At 36.3% G+C, this 16,740-nt stretch overlaps 6 protein-coding genes across 6 annotated transcripts in view; all 6 read left to right on the forward strand.

The window, feature by feature from the left end:
* The window catches only part of stx7l (syntaxin 7-like), a 300,211-nt gene that overhangs the window by 48,818 nt on the left and 234,653 nt on the right, over nucleotides 1-16,740 (forward strand). The window lies entirely within an intron of this gene.
* Nucleotides 1,399-2,319, forward strand: LOC136702776 (trace amine-associated receptor 1-like). The gene has a single exon (XM_066677916.1). It carries the CDS (start codon nucleotides 1,399-1,401, stop codon nucleotides 2,317-2,319), a length of 921 nt encoding a protein of 306 aa, XP_066534013.1.
* On the forward strand, nucleotides 4,723-5,763 carry LOC136702777 (trace amine-associated receptor 1-like). Its single transcript, XM_066677917.1, has 2 exons — nucleotides 4,723-5,053; nucleotides 5,126-5,763. Exons 1-2 carry the CDS (start codon nucleotides 4,723-4,725, stop codon nucleotides 5,761-5,763), a joined length of 969 nt encoding a protein of 322 aa, XP_066534014.1.
* Nucleotides 6,600-7,672, forward strand: LOC136702778 (trace amine-associated receptor 1-like). Its single transcript, XM_066677918.1, has 2 exons — nucleotides 6,600-6,962; nucleotides 7,032-7,672. The coding sequence occupies exons 1-2, from the start codon at nucleotides 6,632-6,634 to the stop codon at nucleotides 7,670-7,672; spliced, it is 972 nt and encodes a 323-aa protein (XP_066534015.1). The 5' UTR covers nucleotides 6,600-6,631.
* On the forward strand, nucleotides 10,053-11,090 carry LOC136702779 (trace amine-associated receptor 1-like). The gene is made up of 2 exons (XM_066677919.1): nucleotides 10,053-10,380; nucleotides 10,453-11,090. The coding sequence occupies exons 1-2, from the start codon at nucleotides 10,053-10,055 to the stop codon at nucleotides 11,088-11,090; spliced, it is 966 nt and encodes a 321-aa protein (XP_066534016.1).
* LOC136702780 (trace amine-associated receptor 1-like) lies at nucleotides 13,752-14,786 on the forward strand. The gene has a single exon (XM_066677920.1). It carries the CDS (start codon nucleotides 13,752-13,754, stop codon nucleotides 14,784-14,786), a length of 1,035 nt encoding a protein of 344 aa, XP_066534017.1.

The following is a 16,740-nucleotide window of genomic DNA, read 5'->3' on the forward strand; positions in this document are numbered from 1 at the left end:
GTTACTGTGTTAATCTGTTTTTTTATAGCCTTGGACTTAGGAGACTTAGATGTTGAGCTGCTGCAGATGCTTCTTTTCATTATGACTGACCTTCTAAATCACAGCCATGAATATTTTACGAGCTTTTGGAGTGATGAGTGTCTGTGTTTCTGGTAATATTGAACAAAATTTTACAATTTGTTTCCATAGTTTGTCCCACCATTAGTAAGTTTAAAATAGCTTGATTTATTTAGGGATTTTGCTTGTGTTAATATATGTTCTTGTCCCTTGAGACAGTCTCCAACAATCAGTGGAACATTCTTTTGCTCTTACCCCATGTTAAATATGTAAGTACTTGATAAAATAATGGAATAGTACAGTAACTATTGACAGTTCATTCATTCATTTTCCATCATCCAGTTCATTGTCAGTTATTGACAATTGTAAAATGATAAAGATTCTATACAATACATATGCTTTTTTAAGTAGAACATTTAAATGTGTATCTTGTTATGGCGTAACACGTGGTTATTCTTGTGATACATAAATAAAATAAAATTTCATATGCTTTGTGCAGAAACATTCACTTAAACACATTATCCTGTGCTGTCTGGCTTTTAAGGAAAACCAGGAAAAAAGGGTAGATACAGGAGATATCGCATTGGACAAACACACACACACACACACACACATATATATATATATATATATATATATATACAAACAACACAGTCCATTCCATCTTCTCACATACACAGTCTTACCACATGGCAGGAAAGTTCAGAAGAATGAGTTAACTCAACCACATTCATGTTCAGTATAGTTCTCTATAGTAGACAACTTAATGAGACTTAAAATGCTACAAAGCAATAAATGTATAAAATGTATATGTGGTTAGCATATTTATTAAATGGCTCAATTTTAAGTCAGATTGTAATAAGGATAGTGAAATTTTGACTGATTATCTGGAAGTGTGTCAGGACTCCAGTGGGAGGGAGTGTTTTAGTAGGAAGGAATCAACTCCAGAAAGTATAAATTATAGCTGCTCTCTCCTCTGTGGCTTTTGCCTGCAGATGTAAGAGCCTCTGTCATATGATTATAGACAGACTCAGTTTCTTTCAGTTTCTATCATTATATGTAAGAATGTAAAATGAAAATGAAACTTAGTCTGATTTAGTCTGATAATATTTTATTTGTCATATAAAACTAATTGATTTGTCATAAAACATTTTCTGAAATTAGTTAAATTTTTTTTTGTCTATTTCTATTTTTCTCCATGAAGGGAAATTCATACCTGAAATGATAGACTTACAGAATTATTTAAGCCCAAATGGGAGTGTAGGAAATATTTCTCTTTGTTTTGAACATCATCCGAACTCTTGTCAGAAGTTTATCTTCCCATTAGCTTTAAGAATTGCGATGTATCTTGTCCTGGGGTTCATTGTAGCTATTGCCTTGTTTGGGAATCTTGTGGTAATAATAATTATAGCTCATTTCAAGCAGCTGCACACACCAACTAACTATCTCACTCTCTCTCTGGCTGTAGCTGACCTGCTTGTTGGAGGAGTTGTGATGCCTCCACGGATGATGCGCTCTGTGGAGACTTGTTGGTATTTGGGGAGTGTGTTCTGTAAAATACACAGCAGCCTTGAAATTACTTTGTGTACAGCGTCTATTATGAATCTTATGTTTATCTCAATTGAACGATATTATGCCGTGTGTCAGCCCCTGCTGTATCACAGTAAAGTGACTCCTCTTACTACTCTGTTCATGATCAGTGTTTGTTGGAGTGTCTCTGCTGCTGTGGGATTTGGGATGATTTTCCTGGAGCTTAAATTCCGAGGCCTTGAGGACTACACTGATTTCATTTGTAAAGGAGGGTGTGTGTTGATTCTAGGGCACATAACAGGTTTGATTATTGCACTATTCAGTTTTTACATCCCCAGCATTGTCATTCTAAGCCTATACCTTAAAATATATTTTGTAGCACAAAGACAGTCACGTTCAGTACAAAATACCCTGTCTCAAATGAATCAGTCAAAAGGACAGTCCATTAGTAAAGCAGAGAGAAAGGCCACTAAAACATTGGCCATTATTATGGGAGCTTATATTGTGTCTTGGGCACCACTTTTAATGTACACTATTGCTGACACATTTCTCAGTTTGAACTCTCCATTTCAGTTGTTTGATTTCTTGGGTTGGATTGGAAATTTCAATTCAGCATGTAATCCCATGGTGTATGCATTCTTTTATGTTTGGTTTAGAAAGGCTCTCAGACTTATTCTGTTTTGCAAAATATTCAGAAGCAATTCTTCAGGAATTAAGTTGTACACAGAATAGAGTTCGACAGGTAGTGCACAAATGTTCATATTTTTTTTTGTCAAACAGGCACACTGCTTTTGATTTTGTGAAATTTTATATAGACTTTTGGAAAATCTCAAGGGTTTTAGACTGTTTTCTTAGTCAAGAATTTTGTAAAGAGATGTTCAATAAACAGGACTGCATCCACAGATGAGATGTTCTCCTTGTTTTAAGTGTTGAATTGTTGCCTTATTTCACTTTAGGTAACAACCAGGGATCGATATCTCATAAACCTGTTTTTGAATGGTACTGTGAGTAAAGCTTTGTTATGGTGAGCGTCTGTAGGTGATTGTATTCAATACAACTGGCCTTCTAGAACACAGGCATGTGTTTAGCACCTCTCGAGTGGTAAGAGTGTGTTTTTATTGGTGTCCAATGAAATTCTTCACTTTGCTTCCATGGTTTGTACTTCTTGAAAGATTCTTGGCTTCATTTATTTGTGGATGTTCACCTGTGGTAATGTAGAATAGTGTTCTTTGCATTGTCACCTAGAGACAATTGTCAGCACTTCAGTGGATAATTTTATGGCCATTACCTCATGTTCAATAGGTTCAAGCCAAATTGTTTTAACATAATATATGAGTAGTACTGAATCTTTTGACAGCAAAAATGCTATATTTTCCTTACAGTGTATGTATACGTGTTATTTGTAAATTAATACAACTAATTAAAGTACAACATTTAACCAATTTTTTGCCATGACTTTTCTGAAGACTAATTACATTAATTTCAAAATCTAATAAGGACAGATATTTGTTGGTCATTAGGAAACATATTAGTGTTTTTGTGGGAAGTATGTAATGTCTAAAGGCGTTTACATGGTAGCTGCGCTCTTCATTTTGTGGCTTTTGCATGTAGCCAATTTTTAGTGCCATATAATCTCAGGAAGACTGTCATTTATTTGTTGTTATGTAAGAATGTAAAATTACAATTGGATTATCTCTGAATTGGTGTGACAATCTAAAATAAATTATGTTAAATTCTTGTACAGGATTTAGTATATTTAAATAGTTTGATTAAACTGTCAAGGACATTGAATTCTCTGGAGAATGAACTCGAATCATACCTGAAATATTTGAAATGGGCATGTAGAGATGTTTGACTTTATTTTGAACCTAGATGAAAATTTTATCAGAAATGTATCCACTGACTGACTGTTTTCCAGAGAAGTAGTGGTAACTTGTAGTAAAATGTGATCTGTTTAGGCTATTTGGTATTTGAGGGGTGTATTCTGTAAAATATACAGCAGCCTACCATTCACAGCTTCTGTTTTAAATAAAATTGTTTATTTTTATTGAATTATATTATGCAGTCTGTTTGTTGTAAGGTTTCTTCTGCTGTGGGATTTGGAATGATGTTCCTAAAGCTTAAAATTTGAGGCCTCTTAGACTAGAGTAGTATTATCCATGAAGGACGGTGTGTATTGATTCTACGGCCTGAAACAGCTCTTATTAATTGTATATTTCATGCTTTTCCAAGTATAATAAGTTACATGTAATTCAGAAAATCGTGATACTTAAAGGCTGTTTTAGCAGCACAATTAAATCTATGGATAGGTTTTTCACTATTTGCAGGATGTTGATTAGTGGGTCTGAGGATGTTTTCTGAATGCCACAGGCCAATGTCTTATTGCTTTTTTTATTTGAAGGGTGTTATGGATGAATATGTAATTAACTGCCTCCTGTGTGGAGCTATTTTACCTTAATGATTCGGAAGCTGAATGTAGTTTTGTTCTAATTCTAGGGTGTTCAGTTCTAGGGTGAATATGATCCTTGCCCTTACCCTTGTAGTTCTGTAGCAGTGTGCTGTGCTTGTCATTTAAAGGTGGTCTCCAGTCATCAGCAGAAGATTTTGTTGTAATTTGATCATTTTGAATGAAGACATTGCTAACCTTTTTATATTCCTCTGCAGGAAACTCAAAATACTTTACAAAATGCAGGAGTATTTGTACAGAGATGGTTATAAAATCCTAGATTTCCACTATATTACACATTAAATTTTATTTTAAAGACAAATCATTATTTAACCATTTATTTTTTATTTACTGAATATCAGAAATTGTATCAGGTTTTCAGAAAGGAAGAGTGTTTTATTGAGAAGGAGTGGACTTTAGAAAGAGTATAAATGAGAGCTGCTCTCTCCTCTCTGTGGCTTTTGCCCTCTCATGCAGGCAGATATTAGGCCTGAGAGAGAGAACTAATTTACACCCTAATATCATATGAGTAGGATAAAACTCACCCATCTTTACCTCTGAAGTTGTAGTATATTATAGTATATAAGTAGTGTTTCATCTGACTGTAATAATTTAGAGTGAATGTTTTGTTTTAAAATATTTGTAGCAGAAATTCTGCCGTACATATAGCACAGAAAAAATATCCTGAAATGAATGATGTAGAAAATTCTATAATCCCAAATGGGAGCTTAGGAAACATTACTCTTTGTTATGAACATCATCTGAACTCTTGTCAACAGAATGTCTATCCTCTGGCTGTTAGAACTGTGACTTATCTTGTTCTTGGCTTCATTGTGCTTCTGACATTGTTTGGAAATCTTATGGTGATCATAGCTGTAGCTCATTTTAAGCAGCTGCACACTCCAACAAACTTCCTCACTCTCGCTCTGGCTGTAGCTGACCTGCTTGTTGGAGGAACTGTGATGCCTCCTCGGATGATACGCTCTGTGGAAACTTGTTGGTATTTGGGGACTGTATTCTGTAAAATACACAGCAGCCTTGAAATTACACTCTGCACAGCATCTATTTTAAATCTTATGTTTATCTCTATTGATCGATATTATGCCGTCTGTCACCCCCTGCTCTACCACAGTAAAATGACTCCTCTCACTACTCTGTTAATGATCACTGTTTGCTGGAGTCTTTCTGCTGCTGTGGGATTTGGGATGATTTTCCTGGAGGCCAGCCTTCGAGGCCTTGAGGACTACAGTGACATCCTGTGTGAAGGAGGGTGTATGATGATCCTTGGGCCTGTAACTGCTCTAACTGTTGCTATGGTCAATTTTTACATTCCCACTATTGTCATATTAAGTCTATATCTGAAAATATATATTGTAGCACAGAAACAGTCTCGTTCAATACGCAATACCCTCACTCACAGGAATCCTTCAAGAGGACAGTCTGTCAGTAAAGTAGAGAGCAAGGCCACTAAAACATTAGCTATTGTTATGGGAGTTTTTCCAGGCTCTTGGGCACCATTTCTGATCTACAGTTTTGTTGACCCACATCATAATTATGACAATCCAGTACAACTGATTGACTTCTTGGGTTGGATTGGTAATTCAAATTCAGCATGTAATCCCATTGTTTATGCATTTTTTTATGTGTGGTTTAGAAAAGCCCTCAAACTTATTTTGTATGGCAGAATATTTCAAAACAAATCTTCAGGAATAAAGTTGTATTCAGAATAGAGATTTATTGGTCATGCTAAGTTTTGTCATGGTGATGCTTGAAGTATCTTCATTATTCTGGTACATTGTCCATCATGTCTATATTTGAAGGCAAGAGAACTGATTTTCTCTAATTGTTTTACTTGTTTTAGTTTGTTTTTGTCACACAATAACACTCATAAATATTAGATATCCCTTTTTATAGCGCTTTAGTGAAATCCTAGTCATTAAAGGCTGTTTTAGCAGGACGTGAGCAATTACTCCATATGATTGTGAAGAGCTGGTTAACAAGAAGAATTTCATCCACTGATGTGATGTTCTCCATGTGTAAGATGCTGCTTCTATGGTTTTTACTTCTGCAAAGATGCTTAACATGGCTTCATTTATTTGTAGATGTTCAACTCTGTTAATGTAGAGCAAAAGTTCTGCTGTTGTCATACAGAGGGACCTTTCAGTAGAACTTTAGATTACCATTACCTTATTTCCATTACATAAGGGACTAATAATTCTTTTGAATTATTCAAATTAAAGAAAGAGTACTATGAATATATAAATATATTTGTAAAATACTGTATTTTAGTATAGTACACATGTAAGTATATTAATTTCTTTAATTAAAACAACTTTTAACTACTTATTTGTTATGAAGTTACTTATTAAAAACAAATACACCAAATTAATTTCAAAGATTAAACTTTTCTTTCAGATTGGTTTAAAATCAGGAAGCGCATTGTGGGGGAGGTGTTTTAGTGGGAAGGAGAGGACTTCGGAAAGAGTATAAATGAGTGATGCTATCTTTTCTCTGTGGCTTTTATCCTCACATGCCTTCAGATGTTAGGCCTGAGAGAGAAGAGCTGCTTTACCACAGTAGGAAAAAAAAATCTCTGAAATGAATGATGTACAAAATGGTTTAATCCCAAATGGGAGTGTAGGAAACCTAACTCTGTGTTATGAACATCATCCAAAGTCTTGTCAGCAGAATGTCTATCCTCTGGCTGTGAGAACTGTGACTTATCTTGTTCTTGGTTTCATTGTGCTTCTGACATTGTTTGGAAACCTTATGGTGATCATAGCTATAGCTCATTTCAAGCAGCTGCACACTCCGACTAACTTCCTCACTCTCTCTCTGGCTGTAGCTGACCTGCTTGTTGGAGGAGTTGTGATGCCTCCTCGGATGATGCGCTCTGTGGAGACTTGTTGGTATTTGGGGAATTTTCTGTGTAAAATACACAGCAGCCTTGAAATAACATTGTGCACTGCATCTGTTTTAAATCTTATGTTCATCTCAGTTGAACGATATTATGCCGTCTGTAACCCACTGCTGTACCACAGTAAAATGACTCCTCTCACTACTCTGTTCATGATCACTGTTTGTTGGAGTGTTTCTGCTGCTGTAGGATTTGGGATGATTTTCTTGGAGCTCAAGATTCGAGGCCTCGAGGACTACAGCGACATCCTGTGTGAAGGAGGGTGTGTGGTGATTCTAGGACCCGTAACGGCTTTAATCTCTGCTATGGTCAATTTTTACATTCCCACGATTGTCACACTAAGCTTATATCTGAAAATATATCTTGAAGCACAGAGACAATCTCGGTCAATACAAAATACACTTTATCACATGAAACCTGCAAAAGGACAGTCTGTTTGTAAAGCAGAGAGCAAGGCCACTAAAACAATAGCCATTATTATGGGAGTATTTTTAGCTTCTTGGGCACCATTTTTAATCTACAGTTTTTCTGATCCACAGCATAATTTTAACAGTCCAGTGCAATTGATAGATTTCTTGGGTTGGATTGGTAATTCCAATTCAGCATGTAATCCCATTGTGTATGCATTCTTTTATGTGTGGTTTAGAAAAGCCCTCAGACTTATTTTACATGGCAAAATATTCAGAAACAAATCTTCAGGAATAAAGTTATATTCAGAATAGGGTTTGGTAAGGTTGATTTGTTTCATTAGCCTCGTGAAGGACTGGTGCTCACTCCAGGGTGTGTCCCTGCCTTGCGCCCAGTGATTCTGGGTATGCTTCGGACCCTCCACAAGCCAGAACTGGATAAGGGTTACTGACAATTCATTAATGATTTGTTTCATGTCAATGTTTAATGCATTTTCATCACTGCTTGGTTCAATGTTCATCATATTAGTATTTGAATATGAGAGAACCATTTTGCACTCTTTTAACTCTGTCTTATCTGTTTGTGTCTGTGGAGGTCACTGAATGAAGTTGTGTGAATTTTTCAAAGCCTCAGACTTTAGTAAGTGAGCACCTGCAGGTGTTTCTATTCACTATGATTAGCCTTCTAAAACAAATGCATAAATATTTGCCAACTCCTATAGTAGTGAGAATCAGTTTTTTGGTGGTATTCAAGAATATTTGAAACTTGGTTTCCATGGTTTGTATGTTTACAAAGATGCTAACATGACAAACTCCATTTGTGGATCTTCAATTGTCGTTATGTTAAACAATGTTCTGTTGTTGTCACTAAGAGACAGTCTTTGGAGTGAAATAAGTAACAGAACAGTTTTAGTGTGATATTTGAAAATGTGAATTAAATGTCTCTGAATATTGTATGTTTGAATTATATATAGTGTGGCAAGGTGGCGCAGCAGGTAATGTTTCTGTTACACAGTTCCAAAGTCCTGGAGGTCATGGGTTCGAATCGTGCTCCGGGTGACTGTCTGTGAAGAGTGTGGTGTGTTCACCCTGTGTCTGCGTGAGTATCCTCCATGTGCTCTGGTTTCCACCCATGGTCCAAAAACACACATTGGTAGGTGGATTGGAGACTCAAAAGTGTCCGTAGGTGTGAATGTGTGAGTGTGTGGTTCTCTGTGAAGGACTGCCACCCCCTTCAGTGTGTGTTCCTGCCTTGTGCCCAGTGATTCTGGGTAGGTTCCGGACCCACAGAGACCCTGAACTGGATAAGAGGTTAAATACACAGATTGAATGAATGATTGAATGAATGAATGAATTAATTATATTTATACTGTGAGCCTTGTGTAAAATACTGAGCAAAGTTCTTGCTTTGTGTTGTTGTGGCTTAAATTATCTGGAAATGTGGCCTGATTTTATGTAAAGTTTAACACTAACATCTTGCAAATGGTCAGATTTGTCAAGTTAAACCCCAGTTGAGCTCCAGCCTAGATTGTATATTTGTTTGAGATCTGAAATGTTAAAATCTGAATATTTCACCACAACACAGTTCCAGATTTAACACATGCCATAAATGTATTCAGAAAAATAGAGTTAAAATATAACAAGTTAAGTAGTTAAATCCTGAATTTTCTGTAAACTCTTGTGCATTTCAGGGTTGCGGTGGGTCTGGAGGCCTACCTCATTGAGTGTAAGGCAGGAATACACCCTGTAGGGGGCGGCAGTCCTTCACAGGGCAACATAAACACACACATTCACTCACACACACACACATACAGACACATTTGAGTCCCCAATCCACCTACCAACGTGTGTTTTCTTTTTGGAGCACCCGGAGCAAACCCACTTTGACACGGGGAGAACACACCACACTCCTCACCTGGAGTGCGACTCGAACCCACAACCTCCAGGACCCAGGAGCTGTGTGATAGAGACACTACCTGCTGCTCCACCATGCCGCCATAAAAAGTTCAGATATATATAATTAAAATGTTCAAAATTCAGATTTGAACTCTTATGTCAGTTATTTTGCACATAGAATCTACAGGCATCAGCAGAAATAATTTCACCATTATTCCATTTTCAATATGTAAGGACCTTATAGGTCTTCATAAAGTGAAAGATAAGTACTGCAACTGCTGACACTTGGAAAATGCAAATTTTTCACTACAGTATAAAAACACATTTTATATGTACACTAATTCCACTAACTAAAACAAAGCATTTAACCACTCATTTGGTTCTGGCATGATTATTAAACAAAATCATAAAACAAATTTTACAGATTCTTATAATTATAGTAAGAGATTGGTTGAAAATCAGAAAGCATCTCAGGGTTGGAGTGTGGGTGGAGTGTTTTAGTGGGAAGGAGAGGACTTCAGAAAGAGTATAAATGCTCTCACCTCTCTGTGGTTTTTGCCCTCTCATACCTTCAGATATTAGGCCTAAGAAAGTAGGGCTATCTTTTCACTTCTAGTTTCATATAACAGTAGTAAGACTCACTAATCCTTAGCTCTGAAATTGTAAGACTTTACTCAATTTATTTGTCAGCAATTACATAGAAGGAAGTTGTGATTACTTTTTCTATTTTTTACTTTGTAGAAAGCATTATGCAGTAATATCTAACCTTTTCCACAGAAGGGAAAAGCAACTTCCTGAAATGAATGATGTACAAAATGGTTTAATCCCAAATGGGAGTGTAGGAAACACAAGTCTGTGTTATGAACATCATCTGAACTCTTGTCAGCAAAATGTCTATCCTCTGGCTGTGAGAACTGTGATGTATCTTGTTCTAGGCTTCATTGTGCTCCTGACATTGTTTGGAAACCTTATGGTGATCATAGCTATAACTCATTTCAAACAGCTGCACACTCCAACCAACTTCCTCACTCTCTCTCTGGCTGTAGCTGACCTGCTTATAGGAGGAGTTGTGATGCCTCCTAAGTTGATGCGCTCTGTGGAGACTTGTTGGTATTTAGGGACTTTTTTGTGTAAAATACACAACAGCCTTGAAATTACATTGTGCACAGCATCTGTTCTAAATCTTATGTTTATCTCTGTTGAACGATATTATGCCGTCTGTCACCCCCTGCTGTATCACAGTAAAATGACTCCTCTCACTACTCTGTTCATGATCACTGGCTGTTGGAGTGTTTCTGCTGCTGTGGGATTTGGGATGATTTTCTTGGAGCTCAAGATTCGCGGCCTTAAAGACTACAGCAACATCCTATGTGAAGGAGGGTGTATGGTGATTCTAGGGCCTATAACTGCTTTAATTGTTGCTTTGGTCAATTTTTATATCCCCACTATTATCATACTAAGCCTATATCTGAAAATATATCTTGTAGCACAGAGACAGTCACGTTCAATACAAAATACAATTTCTCATATTAATCATTCAAAAGGACAATCCCTTGGTAAAGCAGAGAGCAAAGCCACTAAGACAGTAGCCATTATTATAGGAGTTTTTCTGTTGTCTTGGGCACCATTTTTAATCTACAGTTTTTTGGACCCACAGCATAATTTTAACAATCCAGCAGAATTGATTGAATTCTTAGGTTGGATTGGTAATTCCAATTCAGCATGTAATCCTATTGTTTATGCATTCTTTTATGTGTGGTTTAGAAAGGCCCTCAGACTTATTTTGTATGGCAGAATTTTTAGAAACAAATCTTCAGGAATTAAGCTGTATTCATAATAGAGTTTGACTAGTCAGCCTGATGTTTTTACTAGGGGTTGTTTGATGCACTTTCATTACTGTTTGGTTCATTGTTCATTATATCTGTATTTGAAGGTGAGGAATCAGTTTTCCACTAATGGTTGTATCTGTTTTATTTTGTTAATTTTTTCATCCAATCAGACACAAATATAGATAGTACAATATTTTATAAGCTTTGAGAAATGCTGACATATGACGATTGTTTAAATATCTTATCTTAAAAAAACAGAGCTGCCTCCAATGATCTGATGTATTCCATGTGTAAAATGCTGAGAACTTTGGCTTTGACAATTTGTGTAATTGACACAGTCCAAATTTTTGTCGATTTTATGATTTGTCGAGAACACTGAATTGGTAAACTGTGCTGAGTTTACCTAGACACACACATTTATAAAATGCACAGCTACATTTTATTTATTTATTTATTTATTTATTTTTATGATGATTGGCCTTCTAAAACAAAGTTTTGGTTATTTACCTGCAACTGAAGTGGTGAGATTTTTTTTATTTCCTGGTCCCCTCCTATACAGTTTTATACTTTGTTTCAGTGCTTCATATTTTTACAAAGATTGATAACACCTCCATTTATTTGTGTAAATTCACCAGTGGGTAGTGTAGAACAATGTTCTGTTGTGGTCAATCTCAAACCATCAGTGGAACATTTTTTGTCATTACCTGTAAGGACCTGATAATCCTTGACAAAAAATAAAGGAATATTACTGTAAATACTGATAGCTGAAAAATGCTTTACATACGTTTTGTATATATATTAATTTCACTAATTAAAGTGAAGCATATAACTACTTATTTGGTTCTAGTATTAAATATTAAATACAAACTGCATTTCAAAAAATTTGGGACACTAAACAATATTGTGAATAAAAACTGAATGCAATGATGTGGAGATGGCAAATGTCAATATTTTATTCGTAATAGAATATAGATGACAGATCAAATGTTTAATCTGAGTAAATGTAACATTTTAAAGGAAAAATATGTTGATTCAAAATTTCACAGTGTCAACAAATCCCAAAAAAGTAGGGACAAGTAGCAATAAGTGGCTGGAAAAAGGAAATTGAGCATATAACGAACAGCTGGAAGACCAATTAACACTAATTAGGTCAATTGACAACATGATTGAGTATAAAAACAGCTTCTCAGTGTCAGTGTTTCTCTGAAGCCAAGATGGTAAGAGGATCACCAATTCCACCATTGTTGTGCAGAAAGATAGTGCAGCGATACCAGAATGGTGTTACCCAGCATAAAATAGCAAAGACTTTTAAGTTATCATCATCAACCGTGCATAACATCATCAAAAGATTCAGAGAATCTGGGACAATTGCTGTGCGTAAGGGTCAAGGCCGTAACACTCTACTGGATGCTCGTGATCTCTGGGCCCTTAAACGTCACTGCACCTCAAACAGGAATGCCACTGTCAAGGAAATAACAGAATGGGCTCAGGAATACTTCCAGAAAGCATTGTCAGTGAACACAATCCACCGTGCCATCCGCCGTTGCCAGCTGAAACTCTACAGTGCAAAGAGGAAGCCATATCTAAGCAAGCTCCACAAGCTCAGACATATGCGCTGGGCCATGGTTCTTTTAAAATGGAGTGTGGCAAAATGGAAGACGGTTCTGTGGTCAGATGAGTCACGATTTGAAGTTCTTTATGGAACACTGGGACGCCATGTCTTCCGGACCAGAGAGGACAAGGATAACCCAAGTTGTTATCAACGCTCCTTTCAGAAGCCTGCATCACTGATGGTATGGGGTTGCATGAGTGCTTGTGGCATGGGCAGATTGCATGTCTGGAAAGGCACCATTAATGCAGAGAACTATGTTGAGGTTCTAGAACAATATATGCTCCCATCTAAGACGTCATCTCTTTCAGGGAAGACCCTGCATTTTTCAACAAGATCATGGGAGACCACATTCTGCAGCAATCACAACATCATGGCTATGTAGGAGAAGGATCCGGGTACTGAAATGGCCAGCCTGCAGTCCAGATCTTTCACCTATAGAGAACATTTGGCGCATCATAAAGAGGAAGGTGCGAAAAAATTGAAACAACATATTTTTCCCTTAAAATGATACATTCTCTCAGTTTAAACTTTTGTTCTGTGATTTGTGTTCTATTCTGAATATAATATTAGATGTTGGCACCTCCACATTGCATTCAGTTTTTATTCACAATTTGTTTAGTGTCCCAACTTTTTTGGAATCCGGTTTGTACTAAATAGTACAGTTTTATTTTAAAAATTCTAATAACGACAAAGGGGGATTGGTTGAACTTCAGGAAGTGTTTCAATTTTGAGAAGTGTATTAGTAGGAAGGAGTGGACTTCAGAAAGAGTATAAATCAGCAGCTCTCTCAGCTCTCTCTCTTTGTGTGACATTTGGCCTCACATGCAGACTGAGCCTTGTCATATAGAAACAATCCATTTTTTAATGGTATATTAGAATATAAAATGAATATGAAATGTGCTTGAATTATTCTGCTAATATTTTAATATTCATTGTTTAAAAAAACTCATCACATACAGAATTGAATTCATCACTTTTCCAAGCTAAGCGATTTCTCAAATCATTATTTTGTTTAAATTATTATATTTCTCTCCACAAAAGGAAAATCATACCTGAAATGATAGACTTAAATAATTATATAAGCCCAAATGGAAGTGTAGGAAACATTTCTTTATGTTTTGAGTATCATCCAAACTCTTGTCAGAAGTTTTACTATCCACTAATTGTAAGGATTGTGATGTATATTCTAATTGGGTTTGTTGTACTACTTACAATATTTGGAAACCTTATAGTGATCATAGCTATAGCTCATTTCAAGCAGCTGCACACTCCGACTAACTTCCTCACTCTCTCTCTGGCTGTAGCTGACCTGCTTGTTGGAGGAGTTGTGATGCCTCCACGGATGATGCGCTCTGTGGAGACTTGTTGGTATTTGGGGAGTGTATTCTGTAAAATACACAGCAGTATTGAAATTACATTGTGCACTTCCTCTGTACTTAATATTATGTTTATCTCTATTGAACGATATTATGCTGTCTGTCACCCTCTGCTGTATCACAGTAAAATGACTCCTTTTACTACTCTGATCATGATAACTGTTTGTTGGAGTGTTTCTGCTGCAGTGGGATTTGGGATGATTTTTCTGGAGCTTAATATTCGAGGCCTCAAAGACTACAGCGACATCCTGTGTGAAGGAGGTTGTATGTTTATTCTAGGGCCCATAACGTCTTTGACCATTGCACTGTTCAATGTTTATATCCCAACAATTATCATGCTAAGCATTTATCTAAAAATATATCTTGTAGCACAGAGACAGTCGCTTGCAGTGCACAGTACAATTTCCCAAATGAATCAGTCAAATAGACAGTCCATTAGTAAAGCAGAGAGAAAGGCCACTAAAACATTGGCTATTGTTATGGGAGCTTATTTACTGTCTTGGGCACCACTTCTAATTTACAGCATTGTTGACACATATCACAGTTTGAACAGTCCAGTACAATTATTTGATTTCTTGAGTTGGATTGGAAATACAAATTCAGCATTCAATCCCATTGTGTATGCATTCTTTTATGTGTGGTTTAGAAAGGCCCTCAGACTTATTTTATATGGTAATATATTCAGAAACAAATCTTCAGGCATAAAGTTGTATTAGAATAGTGTTTGACTGGACATGCTTAGGTGTATCACATTGACATTTATCTTCATTACTTGCATCCTGATTATTTGTTTTATTGTTAATTTTAATTTTATTCGATCATGAGAAGAAATAAAAAATGACATACAAGAAATGTTCATATAATTTTTAGTGAATTAATCAATATATTAATTAATGTAGAAACAAATTTGCTTATGAAGTTATAGATGATATGACTTTTTTTTTTTTTTTTTTTTTTTTTTTTTAAGAAATTCTGGAAAATCCTGAACCTTGTAGGCTGCTGTAGTAGAACAGAGGCACTACTTTCACATGATTGCCCTTTAATTTTCGATCAGGTGTTCAACAAGCAGAACTGCTTTCACATATGTGACATTCTTCATGTGTAGGACATTGGGTTGTTGGTTCATAGCAGTTCAGGTTACTGGCAAGAACCATTTCTTATTAGTTTGTATTTGTAAAGGATACTTTGAAATGGATCAGAGATGAGCAGACTCTATTGCCGTTCACGGTTAATCAGAGGTTCGGGGCATTTTTAGCCTTAGGCTCAGGTATTCATATCTCATCATTTCAAATCTTTACTTTTTCTACCCATGCTTTGTAATGCTGACACAAAAATTAACATGGTTCCATTTGATTTGTGCACTTGCATTTGTTGTAATGAAGCAGTAAGTTGTGTTTGTTGTCATCTTGAGAAAATCTCTAAACGCTAACAGAAAATTCTGTTGCAGTTACGAAACATGAAAGACATGCTTAAATCTTTTTTTCCCCTTTCTAATGGAACTTTTGGAAACGTGTAAGGGCCTAATAATCCTTGGCATAACAAGAATAGTACAGAAAATACAGACAATTAGAAATTATTTATTTCCACAGCATTACACTTTTTAATGTGTTTTTACTTCTACTAAATAAAATATACATTGTGACCATTTATTATGTTCTCACTTAATTTATTAACAACTAAATATGTCAGGTTTATTTCAGAGACAGTGCCCTCCAAATTCATTGGCACCCCTGTTTAAGAAATGTTCTTTGGCTTCTAATAAATTTTTTTTTTTTAATAATATAGGACAACAATGCAAAAAAAGAGAAAAATGTAAGCTTTAATTGAAGTGCCTTTATTTGGTGGAAAAAATCACACAGTATGAAATAAATCTTTTGAATGAAATAATGTTTGCCATAATCATTGGCACCCTTGGTGTTAGTACTTTTTATACCCTCCTTTTGCCAACAAGACAGCACTTCTCATTTAACTTCTCCTATAACTCTCTTCACAAGATGGGAGAATACTGAAAGAGGGATCTTCAACCATTTCTCTTTGCACAACCTCCCTAAATCGTCCAGTGTCCTGGGTCTTCTCCTATGCACTTTCCTCTTCAGCTCACCCCACAGGTTTTATATTGGGTTGATATCTGGGGATTAAGATAGCCGTGAGCTTGATTTTGTGCCTTGTGGACCATTTTTGAGTAGATTTGGCCACATGTTTAGGGTCACTATCTTTCTGAAAGGCCCAGTGATGACCCATCTTCAGCTTTCGGGCAGAGGTCACCAGATTCTGATTCAAAATGTCCTGATATTTCAAAGAGGTCATGATCCTATATGTCCTTACAAGGTTTCCAGGTCCTTTGGAGGAGAAACAGGCCCACAGCATCACTGATCCTCCCCCAAACTTAACAGTGGGCATGAGGTGTTTTTCTGAGAACTCGTCCTTGGTGTTACACCAGTCCCACTTAGTGTTTGTTGGCAAAATATCTTGGTCTCATTTGACCAAATCACACAATCCAAGTTAAAATCCCAGTACCGTTGGCAAACTCCACCAGTTTACGTTTGAGTATAACTCAGAAAAGGCTTTCTCCGTGCATGCCTCCCAAACAGCTTGTTGGCATGGAGATAGCACCTGATGGTTGTTTGGGAAACCTCATAACCCCAATATGCTACCATTTGATTCAGTTCT

Source organism: Hoplias malabaricus, chromosome 7, assembly GCF_029633855.1.
Source record: "Hoplias malabaricus isolate fHopMal1 chromosome 7, fHopMal1.hap1, whole genome shotgun sequence".
NCBI classification, from domain to species: Eukaryota; Metazoa; Chordata; class Actinopteri; order Characiformes; family Erythrinidae; genus Hoplias; species Hoplias malabaricus.

Bases quoted from the DNA above. Each gene is read 5' to 3' on its own strand.
- LOC136702779 (XM_066677919.1), top strand. From the start codon at position 10,053: ATGAATGATGTACAAAATGGTTTAATCCCAAATGGGAGTGTAGGAAAC. The intron at 10,381-10,452 runs TGTGTAAAATAC...TGTTTATCTCTG, and splicing joins TTGGTATTTAGGGACTTTTT to TTGAACGATATTATGCCGTC.
- LOC136702778 (XM_066677918.1), top strand. From the start codon at position 6,632: ATGAATGATGTACAAAATGGTTTAATCCCAAATGGGAGTGTAGGAAAC. The intron at 6,963-7,031 runs GTAAAATACACA...TGTTCATCTCAG, and splicing joins GTATTTGGGGAATTTTCTGT to TTGAACGATATTATGCCGTC.
- LOC136702777 (XM_066677917.1), top strand. From the start codon at position 4,723: ATGAATGATGTAGAAAATTCTATAATCCCAAATGGGAGCTTAGGAAAC. The intron at 5,054-5,125 runs GTAAAATACACA...TTATCTCTATTG, and splicing joins GTATTTGGGGACTGTATTCT to ATCGATATTATGCCGTCTGT.
- LOC136702776 (XM_066677916.1), top strand. From the start codon at position 1,399: ATGTATCTTGTCCTGGGGTTCATTGTAGCTATTGCCTTGTTTGGGAAT.
- LOC136702780 (XM_066677920.1), top strand. From the start codon at position 13,752: ATGATAGACTTAAATAATTATATAAGCCCAAATGGAAGTGTAGGAAAC.